Source organism: Triturus cristatus, chromosome 3_1 (assembly GCF_964204655.1).
Source record: "Triturus cristatus chromosome 3_1, aTriCri1.1, whole genome shotgun sequence".
Lineage (NCBI taxonomy): Eukaryota > Metazoa > Chordata > Amphibia > Caudata > Salamandridae > Triturus > Triturus cristatus.
The window spans coordinates 878370922-878389713 of NC_140583.1; the positions used below are offsets into that span (position 1 = coordinate 878370922).

General features: G+C 42.7%; 1 protein-coding gene across 1 annotated transcript in view; it reads right to left on the minus strand.

Annotated features, from left to right (window-relative positions):
* CERS6 (ceramide synthase 6) overlaps nucleotides 1-18792 on the minus strand; it is a 513016-nt gene that overhangs the window by 223289 nt on the left and 270935 nt on the right. The window contains exons 5-6 of the mRNA XM_085646218.1: nucleotides 10793-10843; nucleotides 446-538 (exon numbers count right to left, since the gene is read on the minus strand). Coding sequence (XP_085502344.1) covers nucleotides 446-538; nucleotides 10793-10843 — 144 coding nt within the window. The remainder of the gene's footprint in view (nucleotides 1-445; nucleotides 539-10792; nucleotides 10844-18792) is intronic.

Below are 18792 nucleotides of genomic sequence, written 5' to 3' on the forward strand. Positions count from 1 at the left end.
TTAAACCCTTGAGGCTGACTCTAAAGTTCTTGGTAAAAGACCACAAATTGTTCTGCAATACCCTTGGGGTAAGTATTCACTTCACCATCGCTACCTTTAATGGAATGAATTACATCCCTGGATTTTCTATCAGCAATTTGATAACCGAGTACACGTCCTATCTTTTCCCCATATTCATACTGTAGGGCCCGATGCTTGGCATAGCTGGCCGCAATCTTTTCTCTTAGGGTCCATCCTAATAAAGACCATTTTGGGGAATTTAAGAATGAGACTTAAAGTAAAGTAGTTTTCTGAAGAAAATGAACAGAATGTGTTTTGCAAACTTACAATGGCACACATGTCCCCAGTTTTGCAATTGAATTGTATATACAGCCATGAACCATATGGATTATGTATGCATGTAACACAGACATGGATATAATGCTTGAACACAGACCATTCTTACCTTTCTTTTGATGTCTGTGAACTGAGAAAACATTAAGGACCAATAGAAGGACAGCTCGACTATGTAATAGTAATGGAGGTCTGCAGTCAGCGGCTGAAATCATAATGGTTAGAATACAATTAATATGATTTTTTTTGTTTGGGAAAAAAATTCAAAAAACGAAACAGAAATGACATATTAAAATATTTCATAATTAGAAAGTAAAATAGTTCATACTACCATGTACGAAAAATGCACACTAGTGAAACAATAATAGACGTGAAACAAAACAAAGCAGTTAAACACATTTAACCTCTTCAGTGCCCATGGCGAGATAGTCTCGTCATGGAGCACGGTTGCGCTGTGCCCATGACGAGACTATCTCGTCATGAACTCCACCCACTAGTGCAACGCCCGGCACAGGAGGGGGAAAGGGCGTGGCACTGAAGGGGTTAAATAAATCATTTGACAACGTAAACTATTGAAAATATACAAAATGTGTTGTGGGAATGGTTCTACGAGGCTCCATGAGTGTACTATCAGTTTTAAACGCAAGGGAGAAGAAAGTGTGGCAAAGCTAGTTGGTCTGGCTTTTTACTAGGGAACATGTTTGAAAATAGTTGGGCGATTTTTGTGTCAGTTGTCTACAGCTGTCCTGGAAAGAAATTTCCGCAATTAAGCAACATCGATCTCAGATTCTAACAATATGGAAGCTGGCAGTAAGGCACATGTGAGTAACAGACTCAGTAGTAGCTGCTACCGAACGGGGGAGGTGGGCCGATCGGACGGGGGAATAAAAAAACAAAAAAAAAAGCACTTACCTGAATACTGCCGGCCGTTGCCTTTCCTCCGTACTCTTCATGCAGCAGGAAGCACCCAGTCTCCCAGAATTCCCCAGCCAAACACAACGCTGTCTTACAGCAGCTTTGAGATTAGTCTGAGCGCCATGGCTCAGTGCTCAGAGAGGGACTGGGAGGCTGTGCATGTTCAGAACATGTAAAGTGCGCAAGAAGGTTTGGCCAACCCGAGACGGCCGGGCAAACCATCATGCGCAAATAAGGTGCAGCAGACACTCCTCCTTCTCGACGTCAGGGCGCCCTGTCCCGCCCCACTCTAACCTAGTCGGGCTTCAACTCCAAGCTCAGTAAAAAAATGTCATGATAATAACGTATAGGTAAAAATGCCTACAAGGGATTTTGTTTCAAACAATGAATTAACACACTTGGAATGGTTATTTGGCAGTAAAGCCCCGACTGGTAGCTTACATAAGATTAATCTGAACATCAATTGAATAGTTAAAATGAAATTAATCAATAACTATTTTACAAACGGGTATCGATTTTCTCAAAACAGAAACAAATTTAATGTGAACAAGATAAGAAAAGGGGGTACAATAAATTATATCAAAACATCGTGATAGAGGCAACAGAATAATATAACAATGCTTTCTAATCATAGATGTAATCATCTATTCCAAAATAATAACAAATGCAAAGAAAAAGTCAAGACAAAGCAATGAACAGTTCTTTGGGGCAAACAAAAACTGTGGAAATAGATGGATTTGTCGACGTTTTGGTCTTTTGTGGCATACAATGTCCGTTAGACCATCTTCAGGACGAAGAGTTGAGGATAATAAATGACCCTTAGAACTGGTCAAAACCTTTGATCCAGATAAATCAAGACAACTAAATCGAAAATTCCTGATCCCATACACCGGGAACCGGTTGTTTGACGGATTACTCAACAATGTTGAGTGTATCAAGAGTATACATTCGGAGAAGGTTTGAGCAATTAATGCAGTTTCCTTCTGGCTGAACAACCGTTGAAAAGAAATTACCACACGCGCATCGTTGTGGATACAGCCAGCAAAGGATGTATTTGGTTTCCCACTGTTCAGTTACAGTGATAATAGCATAGTGTTATTATCATTTGATTTTTTGTATGGAGTTTGCAGTTGAAGCAGTGAGGCAACGCTCCTCCACCTTGGTGAAGGAGCTGCCGCTGAACAGACTGCATTAGTTGAGTTAAGTTGTACCTCCAATAACAGACCGTAGGTCGTCAGTCCCGAAAAACGGATTAGGATGTGGCTGCACTCTCCTATTTCTCAATGGGAGCTTATGCAGTGGGCTGAAACTGCCCACAGAACAAGCTCCCATTGAGAAATGGGAGTTTGTGGAAATCCCTGCACTGTGTGGCAGGCATGTCACAGTGCCTGCCACATGGTGCAGGGATTTTCATGTGGGCACCATAAGTGCCCTCCAGGCCCACAACCAGAGCCCATGGAGAGATGGGGGGCCTGCTAGGGGCCCCCAAAGTTGCTTTCCGACAGCCTTTCCATCTCAGAAAGGCAGACATGGAAAAACGGTCGGAAATTGACATCATAATCCCGACAGCGGAAACGTCATACTTAAGGGATTATGATAGGTTTCTGACTGGCCGACGGGCTTCTTGAGTCACTTGGATCCGAGTCGGATTGACTGGCCGTTTTACAATCCGACCACTGACATTGAAATTCGGTGGTAGGACTGTAAATCAACCATGTCGGTCAGTAAGCCTCCGAAGAGTGGTCAGAGGCTTACCGACCAACATCATAATGAGGCCTATAATGTGAGATGAAATCATTGGAGTTCAGAATACCTGTGCTAGTTTATCAAAAAATCACATATGCCATATGCACTACTAAAAGTTTGTTTTTTTCAAAAGACTGCTCTGAGCTTTTATAGTAATTATCATATTCATCATTAATTAAACAGGGTTTTTAGAACAATATCTCTCTGATTTAGTATGAACATATCGTCACACAATAAAATAATTAGGTGCCGGTCCAGAGGTTTAAGTGGGCTGCATTAGCATCTATCAAAGCTTTTGGCAAACCAGCAAGAAACAAAGAGAAAAATAGGGGAGCTAGAACTTTGCCTTGCTTTAAGAAGTCACTGATGTCAGTTATGAGTGTCATGATGCCTATTTACTCTGTTTGTGCCCTTGTCCATGTCGATATGTGCAATGCCTCAACTAAACGTAATGGTATCTAAATATAATGATGCCAGAGGAAGGGTCTTTAACAAGATAGAGAAAATACTCCATTACATTGAGGTACTGGAAGTGTTTGGCTCTTCAGACATGGGCCTTGTACAACCCAATGTGAGGATTGGGTTACGTGTTGAACTATAATTGTGCACATTTAGTAGTTATTATATTTTGGCATGTAATTTTAACATCCCTTCAATTTCATTTTTTTCACAGAGCAAAGTGTTTATGATTATCGATTTCAGTGACTGTTTTAAGTGGACAGAGCACCTTCCCTCAACCAAAGTCCTTTCAGTTATTTGTTTCACTTTTCTAATGATATGCATTAAAAACTGTCTTGCAGGTGAGTTTATCGATGGACCTAAGAAATTATATGCATGACCTAAAGCTATGCCCTGGAGACATCGGCACAGTGCCTGACTTTAGGCTCGGCAGGCCCAGCAGGCAATAGGCACCGTTTTTGGCTTTTAACATCTCCTACACACAGTAACTTTGCCCCTATATAGGATAGGCAAAGCCTTCAGCAGTAGCCAGTAGGCACCAATGGTGACGCTCCAAGGTTTACAAATCCAACCTCAAGTCCTGACAGATTCCTGGGCACAAGGCTGAGTTCATGAACTCTGAGGAAATCCCACAACGACCAACGAGTCTCTTGGGGTTCCCACATCCACATGGAGGTTCACAAGCTTCTCCAAAATAAAAAATAAAATAAATTAAATAAAAAGAGCTAGGACATGCTTGGCTGGGCGAAGGCCATGTGAAGCGGGGTTGGCTGATAACTGAAGGTTGGGCAAAGGGCCTTCACGAATAATTTAAGAGAAGTTGGATGTAGTATATCATCAGAAAAAAACGAAATTGGCTGAACTACAGGTAAAGAAAAGTTACTGTTAGGAATGGCTAAAGCACCTTAATGTGTGTTTAAAAAAATATAGTTAAAGTTCAGTTATGGTTATAAAGCAAACCTAATTCTCACTGAATTAATTTCACAATGTATGGAAAGGTCTGAAATTCATTACCTGCTCAACAGCTGTACAAACCATAACTCGCACACAAATAACAACCTGCAAACGCCACTCGTAAACCATGTCTTACCTAAGAACCAAGTGGGACTGGCTAAAGAAGTATGTAACAAAGATTGGAAAAAAGTTACAGTCTACATTTATCTAGAAACACTAGACTTAAGCTCATTCTGTGTAATTACTTCCCCCAAATATATTTCATACCAGCCAAGGTTATGTTTAATATTCAATGCTGGATCGGTTAACTGTAGTAGGTGCAGTGCTGCAGCTGCACAGTATATTCCTACTGAAGGGGATTAGACAGAATTGGCACATTGTTAGTGTGCCACATTAAAATACATAAATAACGGGTTAGGTGGTCCTCTGTTGGCAACACACAAAGTGTGTCAGCTGGGAGTATTCCCGCTCTCGGATAAAGTCATATACAAGAGCAGATTTGCAGACTTGGGGGTCTTATAGGCAAGAAGATTAGGCATGGGTTGGAAGGACATGAATGCCCCTCCCTGAGAACATGGCATTGATATGTATTTAAGGGGCCACAGCAAGTCGCTTCTCTGCAAGTGTCCTCCTCCAAAGCACAGGGACGTTAAGCACGGCAAGCATGGGAAGATGCCTTAGAGATCGTTATGCACAAATGAAAAGACCAGCCATCTTGATGTAAGTGAAGAACTCACACAACTATATTAGTTCAGTCCCTTCTGTAACCCATCCTTTTGATGACCACAGAAACATGTTTATCATGCCCCTCATTCTATCACCAAGTCCATTACTGCTATGTGAGACCCATAGTCAGGGTCTGTCTAGTCTCTATATTTGTCTGTAATTAATTACATCTGAAATCTGTACACAAATAATGAATGAATGAAATTAAATTTGTAAAGCGCACTAAACCTGAGGGTACCAAAGCACTAGTGTATACTGGGAAATAAACGATAGAAACCAAGTAACAACACTCATGGGGAAGAGAGTCAGGTTTTAAGACGCTTGCAAAACACAGAGAAGGATTCCAGGGCTGCGATGTGCACAGGTAAAGTATTCCACAATTTAGCCACTGCCACCGAGAAGGAGCGGCCACCCCATCTAGTTTTGTGGAATCTGGGGACAATCAATTTCCTGTGATAGGATGATCTGAGCAGTCTAGTAGGGATATACCAGTCGAAGGATGTCCTAAAGGATGTAGGTCCTTGATGGTGGACAGTCAGGAAGACCATGCAAAGGGTTGTAGATACTACCCGCTTTCTTACTGGCAGCCAGTATAAGGAGCGAATACCATACCTCACCGAGAGATGTTTAGGCACATTTAAAGCAAGGTGGGCTGCCACATTCTGAATAGCATGAAGCCTATCCAGTGAGGACTTGTTGATATTGAGATATAAAGCATTGCAGTAGTTTAAGCAAGATGTTATCAAGGCGATCTCTACTGCAACTCGGAGTTCAGGAGGGATAAAAGAGAACCATTTCTTCAAGGTCATGATTATGAAGAAACAAGAGCTGGCAGTCCGACTGATCTGAGAGTCAAAGTTAGGTAAATTATCAAAAATAGCTCCCAAGTTTTTTGCAAATTTAACCAGGGATGGCAAAGGACCACACATTTCTGGCCACCAAAGCTTGGACCACAGCGAGTGCTGAGCCCCGAAGACCAGGATCTCAGTTTTTTTTAGCATTCAATTTTAAACATTTATCCTTCATCCAATCGCTGATACCGTTCATACAGTACTTAAACTTATCTGCTACAAGTGGCAGATTGTCCGATATGGAAACAATAATTTGAATGCGGTCAGCATAGGATAACACTTGGAAACCGAAGAAGGGCACCAACTCAGGGAGGGGGGGGAAGACATACAGATTGAAAAGAGTGGGACTGAGGGAGGAACCCTGCAGGACCCCGCAGAGGAGCTTGAAAGCCCCCATCCTAAAATTTCCAAAACTAATTGTTTGGACCCTATCCGTCCAAAACAGTAGCCCTCACCCCCACCTGACGGGGTCTTTGGACCATGCAAGAGGGTGATATAGTATCACATTTTTCAAGGATTTTAGATCTGCCATTCTCCCACTCTGGTCCTTGATATACATGTATCACTCTTACAGGGTAGGATTCCTGACTGCTTGAAGATAGGACAAGTCACACCCATTCCAAAAAAGCGTAATGTAGACCCATCTGATCCCAACAATTTCTGTCCAATCTCCAATATCATGACTCTGACTAAACTTCTTGAGAAAAGCATACACATACAACTGTTCAATCACATCGAAAGGTTTCAGTTGCTTGACCAATACCAATCTGGTTTTAGAGCAGGGCATAGTACTAAAATGGTTCTAACCCACATTGTTGATGAAGCCTTGAGTCTACTTGACCAGAATGATCCTTGCCTACTTATCATTCTTGATCTATCCTCGGCATTTGACACTGTCAAACACGAAAACCTGATTGATCTTCTGGAAAAAAGGATGGGGTTAGCGGGCCCGGTCTTAAACTGGTTTGTCTCATTCCTACAGAACAGAAGGCAAAGATTCAAAGTGAACCATTCCCTCGCTAACAGTACACAACTTTCAACTGGAGTGCTTCAAGGTTCCACACTCTCACCTACGCTCTTCAACTTGTTCATGGAACCCCTCACAGAAATCCTGATACGTTCAAACATACAATACCACATGTACGCTGATGATACGCAACTTTTTATGAAATTGGCCTCTCTGGAAGACATCACAACTCAGAACTGTGTTCTTCCGAAAATTCAACAATGGTTAACTATCAAACACCTTATGCTTAATACTCTCAAGACTGAATTCCTCCTGATTGCCCCACCCACCCACTCCACACCCATTCAAGGCTGGCTCAAACAACTTTCGGCCCTCAACTGCGATCCACATGTTGTCGTTTCCACAAGATCTCTACGCATCACGCTAGACAAATACCTGAATATGCAAGACCACATCAGCGCAACAACTAGCGGAGCCAACTACCATCTCAACACTCTTAGGAACATCAAGCAGTTCCTGCCTCCTGTGGACCTGCAACTTGCAGTCTAGTCCCTAGTGATCTCCCGTGCGGAATATGGAATTGTGAAAACAAGATCACATTACAACTGGCCTAATTCAGCTCAACTGGCTCTTGCTCGAAAATCGGATTAGGTTCAAGATTGCCTGTCTGACGCACAAAGCTCTTCTTTATAATACCCCAACTTACCTGGCAAAAAAGCTCAAACTTTCTGGTATGACTAGGTGTCTTCTTCCCCCACAATCAAGAATTATCCTGTTTGGCTAGCTACACTTTTGAAAATCATCCTTTATCCTCCAGGGAGGTAAGGAGTTAGGCTGACGTAATGATACCAACATCAGGTTGAAGTATACATTTTTTTTATAACAAACAAGCATGAGAACAGGCAGGAAGAAGTTGCCAGCAGTGCAAGTACAAAAAAACTAGAAGACATTTTTTATGTTAAAATCTTTTTTTAATCAGGGTTTTCAGTTGTATATAATGTCGTCTTCGTTTGTATAAAGGTAACAAAAATGCTTAACACTTTTTATTATAACTTTTCAACATAATGCACAGCAGCCAAAATGCTCTACAACATAGCCGAAAGTTCTGGCTAAACATATAAGGTCCCAAAAGCGAGACCTATTGGCTATGCCAATGCTTGTTTACCTTTTGGAATGTACAACCAGATACCTAGTACCACATCCGTAAAAATAAATTTGAGAGGGAAAATGATGTAATGTGTGATATTAGTTACCCTTCTAAGGCTGCACTTTGGTCTCCTTTGGGTAAACTGTAACATGGGCCTTTGTATAATTACAAGAAATAGGAATTAACCACTCTCCCTGGCAAAACAGTAATGCGTATGAAATATATATTGTGTCATTGCGTATTATAGAGTGATATAAAATATGCCTTGTGCCCAGTTTAATTACACGCACTAATGGTGTGTCTGCCAAACTGGTGATGAGCTTAAACAAAGCCTTAAAGAAATAGGTGAGTTAGTTACTCCTAAATTGTGGCAGACAGCCTAAATGGTTGCAAGAATAACCCTGCCAGGGTTATGGGTTTGACAAGGAGAACCATTGACCCCAGCTGCTCTTATAATTCAAAAGACTCCTTTGGAAACATGAAAAACTGCACTCCAATTGTTGCTCTGTTTAGCCTTCCCTTGGCTCACCACTATGGTTTATGTCAAATGAAATGTGCTTTTTTTAAGGAAAAAACAGGTATGTCCACAGGCTAAGCGCTAAATTCTCAACATTTTGCATAATGTGGAATTTCAAATGATTTTTACACAGTCTTAAAAATATTCTACATTTGATTTTCTAAAATCTATTTCATTACCATTTAAAATGCAGTGCAATGTATTCCTTTTGCAATGCTGAAATAATTAGCAGAATTACCATTGCCTGCAGAAAAATTTCTGGAAATTACACGTGAGGATCTTGAACTGGCATCCTTTCTCCCCATCCAGATAAGAGGCCAGTTCAAGATGATCCTGCGCGCCTACGAAGCTTGCACAAACAAGGACTGGCCTATATCAACCAATGATTGAACCTCCACCTACCCCGCAAGACATCTGCACTCATCCTCACTAGCCTGTGCGCACACCCCCTGCATCTGTCGCAGCTGGAGCGAGGGCCGCTCCTTCTCGTACATCTAAGTCAAGACCTGGAATGACCTACCCTTCCATCTTCGAACAGCACCCTCCCTGACGGATGTCAGGAAGAAACTCAAAACCTGGCTCTTCGACGGAGACCCCAGATACCCATAAGTGTGACACTGCTGTGCTATACAACTGGTGATCAATTATAGACACAAAACAACCAGGAACAAATATGCTCTGTCAATAGTTAATAATCAGCCGCCGTCTGTGCAGGTAACAGCGGTGGGGCGCCGGGGCCATGTAAGAGGGTATTTTGAGTGACAATGCAGAGGGAAATTTAAATAAATAATTAATTTTCCCTCAGCATCGTCCCTCGAAATCCCCCCTTACACGGCCCCACCGCCGTTACCTGCACAGACCAAAAGGCTGTTAATAATTCATATCATCTGCCCTATCATGTTTAAATAGAAGAAGCTAGCATAGAGCTCCTGCAACACCAACCACTCTTCTTTCACTATTTGGCACTTAAGGAGCATGTTACTCACTCTTCACACTGTGGTATCTAGTGAAGGATTTACCCTTTAGGAAGACCTGCTCGGAGATTACGTTATTTTGGCAGTACTGCCCACCGTGAAAGCTGGATTGTAAAATAAGTGAGAGAGAAACTAAACATTGGAGCACATTCCAAATCAAGAAATTCAGGTTATAAATGCAGTTGTGTATCTACAGTTAAACAAACATTAATCATAGTCGGTTATGGCTCATCACGTGTTTATTTTTCTACGAGGAAACGTAACATGGGAAAAAATACATTTCTAGCCTTAAAATTTATTCCATTATAAAACATGGCTTCACGGCCCATAGTTGCTTTTTTGATAGAAAGGTGACACATATTCAGTTCTAAAGGATAGCAATTTTTGTATAATGCGCTCACTAGGAAGAAGTGTTGAGCACATTCTCAATTGACTTGCATGAGTATTAGATCTGTCATTTTAAATACCCCCAAAAATATACATACAGCCCTGTGTTTCTACGTGGCTGTTTATAAGCTTAAATTGCAGTTTTTGTTCCATATGTAAATGCACAAAAAATGTCCTCTGCAATCCTACATCTGGAATTTGACCTTTATACAGGCTGCATTGTTTGAGCGCAATCCAAAAAATGTCCATAACAATCAAATATGACCATTAAATTTATAAAACATTTTTCGAAGTTAAGTAAGGTCATATGTAGATTGGAGAAAATCAGCAGGTCTCAACCTCCCACAGGTAGAAATGCCAGTTAGTCATGAAAGCCATGCAATCAGATGGATTTCCTACATTCAATATTTGTGGGCACCGGCTGAAATGTTCTAACCGGCAGCGCGGAATTTACAGCTCCATACATATGTCACATTCTGTAACGGATAGCAATTTGCCACCAGTGGTAAATACACCTTTTAAATGGCGGTATTCATACACCTATTATAAAGGGAATTATCGTATAGCCCCTCAATATGTTATCTAGAATAAAAGGACTGAAGCTGATTTTTGCACCAGGCACAATTGTATATTATTACCCTCTATGAGCCAATTGGTTTAAAGTACATAGTACAGGTAAGATCATCATCTAGTTTTTACTTACTATTATCAGCAAACGTTGCTATTATCTTTGTTTTAATTATTATTTCAAATATATCGATTTCCTATTGTTGCAATATACATATGTGTTCAAACAACAACAAAACGTTCAATTACCTGATATGGATAGTTGTACCAACACTGTCTGGTATTCCATAGCCACGGTGTCTGGAAAAGACAGAAAGGAACATTTTAAAAGGTGCCCACAATATTTACTGGACCATATGACCAAATAAACACTTTATGAAGCAATGTGTTCTTTGACAAGTGTATTGTTAGTATAGTTCATTGACAGTGACAGATTAAGAGGCAGTTTTTGAGTGTAGGGGGAGAAAATATGTGGCTTTCCAGAAGCATCAGTTATCCAGTTGAAACATTCCCCATAGATTCATATTGACTGTCAGAGAATTTTAAAACAGAAACACATAGGGCCTCATTATGACTTTGGTGGTGCTCCAGCGCCGCCGCTCCGTCAACTGGAGGACCGCCAAAGCCATGGTGTGCCAGCCCGCCACATTACAAGTATAATCAAGGTTGGGCAGGTGGTGCTGCGGTGGTTTCACGGCGGTGGGCTTTTAGCTCATAGCGGAGCCTAACATGTAGCCCGTTTCTGTGACAGCTTCTGCAGCACGTTCCTGAATGGTGTGGCATGCATGCCACACTGTGCAGGAACTGGGGTGCAATTACAGGGGGACACAAATGTGCCCCCCGCTTGCACCCCCAGGCCCAAATCCGGCAGGGGGCCCTGTTAGGGTCCCCTAAGCTGCCTTTCCACCACCCTTTTCATGGCGTGCTCACCACCATGAAAAGGGTGATGAAAAGGCAAATTAGAATATGCTTGGCAGTGCTGGCAGCGGCACTGCCAGCTTATTCATGCCGGTTGCCTACCGCCGGCCCAGCAGCATCCTGCTGGACTGGCGATCTCGTGGTGGTCGGACCACCACACTCATAATACTGTGGGTGAGCCTGCAGTGTGGCGGTGGTTGGACCGCCACCACGAGTACGGCGGTCCTATGGACCACCGTACTCATAATCAGTCCCTAAGTATTTGTTAATGCGCATGAGCTAACATCTTGTAGAAGATATTGTAAATCTCTTTGCAATTCTTATAAACATTATACATCACTTTCCCTTTCCTCCTTAATTTTATACCTCTCTTGGTCTTGTGTTATTGTCTTGTGCTGCATATACATTGGGAAATACGTGTTATTCTTGATATCAGGATATCTCTATGGCACATGTCTCATTGCACCATATGGACCCAAATGTATAATTGCTATTCCCTAGTAAATGTAAAGATTGAAAAAAATTGAATATTGATGTTCCTCGTGTATGGGAAGCAGCAACCTAACAGGAAAGAGTTACAATACAGTTGTGAGCCATTTTGTGCAAACCTTATAGCAAAACGTGTTGGCAAGTCTTGTGGATTAAATGATTGAACTAGCAGTGTTGTATGAATAACTACTAAATATATAACTGTCCCATTCCTCTCATGGGCCTCTCCATGATCACACATTTTTTAAATAGATAGTCAAATAATAGTAAATTGGACAGAGGGACTTTTTTGCACAGAATACAGGAAAACTGGCTGTGTAATAAGAAGGCCTGTTAAATTTAGTGCTTCATATACATATCTACAGCCTTTGACCAAAATCATACGCATAGACATTGTGAGTTTAATCCACAATGGCATCTCCGGAAGTGCCAAGTCATTACCTTTGACTTAGATGGCACCACAGAAAGGGACATTACACGCTCCTTTGACGTGATGAGGAGACGGGAAATGACAGAAAATTGAGGATCAAAACATCCTTTACCAAGTACAAAATTCAATTTGAGGAAGTTCACTATTTCTCTGAAGCAGATTAAAATACTCTAGAATTGATATAATGTTCCCAGTCTTGTGGAATCCTGTCTCACAGAGTGCTAGAATCTGGGTTCGCATATTGCACCCCACCCCCATGCATTTTACTGAGTGGACATGGACAATTTTCAAGTTTACATGCCATCTAAAAAATGTAAATGAGTAACTATCTGTTGCAAGGATGTTTTCACCAAGGGGTACGGAGAGGTGGCAATAGTCATTATTATCTGCGCTTCTGGGCTCTAACACGTGCCAGTTGAACAGTCTGACACGTATGGGTCCAAGCCGCTGGGAAGGGCTCATATAGATGAGGAGAGTGATTTAAATTCATTATTGTACAGCAGCTTCAGTCAATATGAATGTTCGCATCCAACCCACAATAGACAGCAATAGCTGCATTTCACTAGAAGCAAGGGAGAATGCAGCACACCATATTCAGTGGCGAAAAACAGCTTTCATATACTGCTGCAGAGCTCCCTCTCTTTCTCTGGGTGCCCAGCCAACAGGAAAGATGCTCCCCCTTCACTGCCCCTTTGTGACGGCTTCAACAAGTACTTCGATGATGGAGAAAGTAAGACTAATCAATCACAGAAGAGAAGAGAAAAATAAACACACCATTATTTGGAAGTCTCCCTACAGCACTCCGGTTTGCATATCCCTAAATGAAGCATAAGGTGGAGCAGGGATACTTTTGGAGGGCAACAGGTTTTTTCTGTGCTTTGCATCCAGAGAGAGAATCCGAGCTGTGCAGCAACACAGAGAAGCTGCTTAGAACTACCAGCCAAGATGTGTTCACCACAGTCTTCACTATTGAGTTAAAGTTAGCTAACGATGATGGATGAAAAATCTACAAAGGTTATAGGACGAGCCTGGGTTTACTGGTAGAGACAACTAACACACCTTGAGAGACAAGGTGCTTGTAACCAGGTTCCAAAATTCCAATAAAGTGCTAATCTCATTTAGAACACAAAAGTGAAAAACACAGCCTTAATTTTATAGCTATAAATTTAAATGAGTTCTATCTTCAATTTGTAATAAGAAAAACGAAGTGCATTGTTTTCATGAAGAGTTGTTTTAAAAAGTACCCAATTGTAACTGTGTTATCACATTTTTTTTAGGTCTTGCCTGAGCCAGCGCATTAGCGGCACTGGCGAGACATTTAGGCTGTGGGCTTTTAAAAGAGCTACCACAGCTTTTTGGCTGGCATCGAGTGTGCGGTTACGCGCACAATGTCGAGCAGAGGCGCCATCTGGCTTTCCTCTCTCGTCATGGTGCGCGCACATCGCACACCACTTGCCAGCCTGCTTTCACTTTTGCCATAGCGTGCTTTTAAAAAATTTCTTTTAGCGAGCTGCGCACACACAACTTCCGGGCTTGTTTATTCCGGGAGCCCTGTCCGGCTTGGCCTCCCAGGTTCCAGCATTCTTTCACTGTCAGCGGATGCCACTTTCATTTTCGGCTGCGTTACTTTAACGGCCACGCGGCCAATGCTTGTTTAAGTTGCTGTTTTGTTCAGGGTTTACACTTAGAAGCTCCTGTACCAATCCGCATCTGTTGCAAGTACAGCACAGTTATTGATGGTCTTTATTTGCACAATTGAATTATTTTTTTCGCCTGCATCGCAGCGGCGCTGCAATGAAAGGTATTGTCTTGCAGCCGCAGGGCAGGCCAGCTTGTAAATGCAGCTGAATCTTGCTTTGTAGCATTTTGAGAACTGTCATGTTCTTATTATCGGTTCTGTTTTAATTTGTCAGAAAATTTGACGTTTCTCATATTGTTCCTGACACCCAACCGTGTGTACTCAATAATGCTGATATATGGGTCTCATCTTCGAGTTCTCATTTTCCACTCCCTGCCAGTGCTGACAAGCCCATTAGCGCAGAGAAATACCTGAGCATTTTCGAGGATGTGTGGAAAGCTGTGACGCAGTGTGCAGAACACACAATCTGCGGGCGTAGCTGAAATTGGTTTTCCATTTCAGCGCTGAGCCTTTAGGGTTCGTGCTAATTGCTGTGAATTGTCAGCAGGGGTAGTGCTTTTGTCGTTTTTATTGCTCCTTTCTAATGGCTGCAATGGGCCTATTTCTTTGGCGGAATTCACTTTTGTTGTGCGGGACTTACTGCTGGCTAAACAGTACTTCATCTCTGCAAGTGGCAGTGCTTAATTTGAGCTGGTGGTTGCAGGTGGGGCCCACCGGCACTTACTTTTTCTCACAAGACTTTGAACTAAAGAAAGAGGATGTGGCTTAAGCCTCCCGATGAAGGGCGTTGTCCGAAATGCATTGGACGTATTTAAGTCCAAATACATGAGTTTGGTTGTAATCATTGTAACGAATGCTACCACATGAAGAAAGCATATAAATCATGAAAAGTAAACAAAACAAATTAAGAAAAAAATTTGTGAAGAACTTTTACACTTATTGAAAAACTTAATTTAAAGAGAATTTCGAGTGCGAAGTGGGAACGTCCCCCATAATTTGGGGGACAGCGCATCAAGTGAAGGACTAGAGCAGCAGACCTTGAATCTGGAGAACAAGGTTCCAGCCAGGCAGGGAAGGCTCAAGCATCCTGTGATTCTGGGCAAATCTCTTAATCTCACTGTGCCTAAAAAAAAAGGAATATGCCCGTCTGTAATGCAACTGGTGCACGTGTAAGGCACTCTGATACCTTCTGGTGAGTTTGGGCTACATAAAACAGCAAAAAAAGAGAGAGAGAGAGAGAGAGAGAGAAATAGAAACAAGCATTGGCATAGCCAATAGGTCTCGCTTTTGGGACCTTATAAGTATTTAGTTATGTAGCACAATATCCTTGGTGCAACAACATCACCTGTTGCATGGCTAAACACTTATAAGGTCCTAAAGGCGAGACCTATTGGCTATGCCAATGCTTGTTTTTTTAGGGCTATCCCCTTTTCTGGCAGGCCAAGTGAGCCATTTAGTTGTGCAGCCAGCTGACTGTCCGTTGTCTTCATTTTGTTTTTTATTTCTCTGCCTTTTTCACTCTGAGCATTTGCAAATAGAATGGATGGATTTGCCAGGTGGTATTCCGCACAGTTTTCTGAGGCCATGGTTTCACAGGCCTCAAAGGCTATTAGGGAAAGTTAGACCTTTTACAATAAGGCATGCTTCAAAAGCAATGGCTAGAAACTAAGAGGCAGACTTGGAGCACTGCACTTTAATAGAAGTAGAAGAGCATCCGTGTAGGGCTTTGAGTATAACACATTCCTTTGAGATTCCACAAACTATAGAGTTGTAACGAAAAGCAAATTACCGGCAGTGGGGGTGAGTTGCGGTTTCTACCCAAGGCTCTCTTTTTTTGCATGGTCTGCGATGTGTCAGCTGCACCCCATCTTCTTGCTACTACTTTTTAGTGCCGCCTTAAATGTTTATTTCTCCATGAAACAGGCTGGTGGAGTATTTTGGCTTCATTGGCTTTCTTGTTGTCATATAAGGGTTGGCTTTTATGGAGGTCGCCCTTTCAGGGGCTGTTTCTCTGGGCACACTGGTTGTGTCCTTTGTCTATTCGGCTCCTAATGAGTGCTGATTTGCTTTAGGCTATTTTGGCTTTTGGGGTTCAGTTGTTCCTCCTTTGTGTCTTTTTGTTGTCCTTTCTAGCTGGGACCATGGTGAGCGAACAATGCTGGAGGCATCTTTTTTGAAAATAAGACTGGCTTGAGAAAGTGATGAGGAATTCCTGCTTTAATTGCTTACTTGCAATCGTATTACTCCAATACTACTTCTTTGTCCTAGTTCTTATGAACTGCAACCCTTCCCAGCTCTGTAGCAGGCTTATATTCGGGTCTCGGGGGTAGTTTTGGTTGTCAAATATTCGGGGTTGATATGGTCCATCACAGGTACACCCAAAGGTGGAAAAGTTAGCACTTTTTTTCTTTTGGCAAGGCAGCGAGGTGCCTGTCTACTGTTTCCTCAACTCTTGATATAAGATCTTCGACAAGGAGGTAGAAACAGTAAACATATATGACTTACAAGTAACTGAAGCGTTATCTCATATACAGATAAAGTTGAAAATTCTGAGCCTAATTACGACTTTTGGAGGAGCAGTGGTGCAGCAGTGCAAACCGCGGTGCCACCGCTCCACCAAAGGTTGCCTCCGCCCACCTGCCAGATTGTGACTTTTAGTAGTCTGGCAGGCAGGCGGCGTGGTGGTGTCTTTTTCAGAGGTGGTGGTCCCTTTGAAAAAGGCACTGAGATGGGACCGCACAACAAGGTTCCTGCACAGCATGTACTTGAAAGTCCATGCTGTGCAGGAACCTATGTGCTTGCATACAGGGGGGCACATGTTTTGCCCCCCTGTGTGCATCCACATGCGGTGGAGGCACAGTGGGCCCCGTAGGGTCCCCATTGTTTCCTCTCCACCAGGGGTTTCATGGCGGTGGAACCGCCATGAAAACCCTGGCGGAGAGCAAACTCTTAATATGCTTGGCTGGACCACGTGGGTACCGCCAAGTATATTGCAGCCTCAGGACCACCACACCAACTCCAGGGAAAGGCAGCGGCGGTCCCAGGACAGTCCAACTGCCCAAGTTGTAATCGGGTGGTCAGACCGGCGGTTGTGCTGGCTGGACTGCCACCACCATGAGTCTGGCAGTCCTCGGACCGCCTGACTCATGATCAGGCCCTAAATATCAACTAAGTGCACTTCTTCAGTTCAAAAATGGATCTAAATTAGAATTTCAACCCAACTACAATCACATCTTTTTAGGAAGCAAGGGCATCGTTTTCTATGTTTGTTTTGTTTTAATGGCACGTGTATTATGATTTTCAGAATGCAACAGAGGGTCCAATTCCGATCCAGGTCAGAAGGGCACCGAACGTGATCCGGCCGGAAAAACTACGAGCCATACGTGAGTTTTCCAGCCGACTTGTACAGCTGTACGAGCGAGCAAGTACGATGCGAGCTACATGAAATTCACCGACCGAGTCGTTTCCGGGTCCGAACCGCTCCATACGTCTCGGTCGTAAGCTAACCGTGGCGTGCAATGGATGTGATTCACGACTGAGCCAGTACGATGCACGCGTCGGACAGCCTGTGCGAGCCGGAGTGTCCGGCTCGCGAATCGTCCCGGTGGTTGCCTTTGAGGGTCCGCGTCAGACCCCCTGTCACCCGCAGCCCTATGACTCGGACACAGGGGGAGACCCATGGGTCTCCCCAACACAGGCATGTACGGTGCAGATGGCACCAACGCGTACCCACTGTAGGGGGCGCACTTGTCCTCGACGTACCCATTCAGTCAATGGGAGCCCATGTACGCGTCGTACGACCGGCTCCCATTGACTTCTATGCGAGTCCGACCGAACCGAGATCGGCAGCATACGGCAGCATCGTACTCGCTCGGTCGGACTGCAGGACTCCGGCTCGGTCGGAAAACACCACGGATCCGGCTCGGTCGGAGTGCTTTCCGACCCGGATCGGAATCGGCCCCAGAGTCTACAAAAGACAAACCTAATGTAGGGGGAGATGCTGCCAAAATAGACAATTTTAGGATGAAGTCCAAAATTAATTAAAAAGTTATAGAAAAAGTAATATTTCTTAATAGGAACAACATCTACATTAGATCCTCTCAAATCATTCTAAAATAAAAAATAGCTCAATAAACCCTATGAAGAAAAGAAAGAGAGGAAATTGTGCACCTGTCCCAGTAAGATGTGATTATAATTTAATTAAAGTTAGCCTTTGCTAAATAGTTGAGTGGACTGAGTAGATGATGCATTGTAGAAACACTTCATTTTTCTAATTTCACTTTTCCCTTTGCTTGCCATTGGGTTTGATAAAGTATGACAATTAATAGAACAAATTTCCTCATTTTGCAATTTAAACACATTGAACTGAAAAGTGCACATTTTATGCTGAATTACACACTTTTAATAAATGCTAATATGTAGTAGGTAATCATATTTAGACATTATAAGCGCACAAATGAAGAAACAATGTATTGACTTAAGTTAGGCTGACTACTGATGTTATAATGTCGACTTTATTCGTTAGAGGTGAGAGGCTTGTTTTCACATTAAACAGTTGTGTGCACAAGATGTTTTTCACTTCCACTGCAGATACTTCTGTTAGCTAGTGAATGGGCATTTGTTATGTATTAGACAACTGATAGTGATAGTCTCCCAGGAAGGAGAGGAGATCGCAGGAAATATGACTCATTGAAAGAACTGTCTGAATCACAATATGCTTCCAGTGTAACATTTCAAGGACTTGATTCTCTACTTAGGGCCTGATTCTGATGC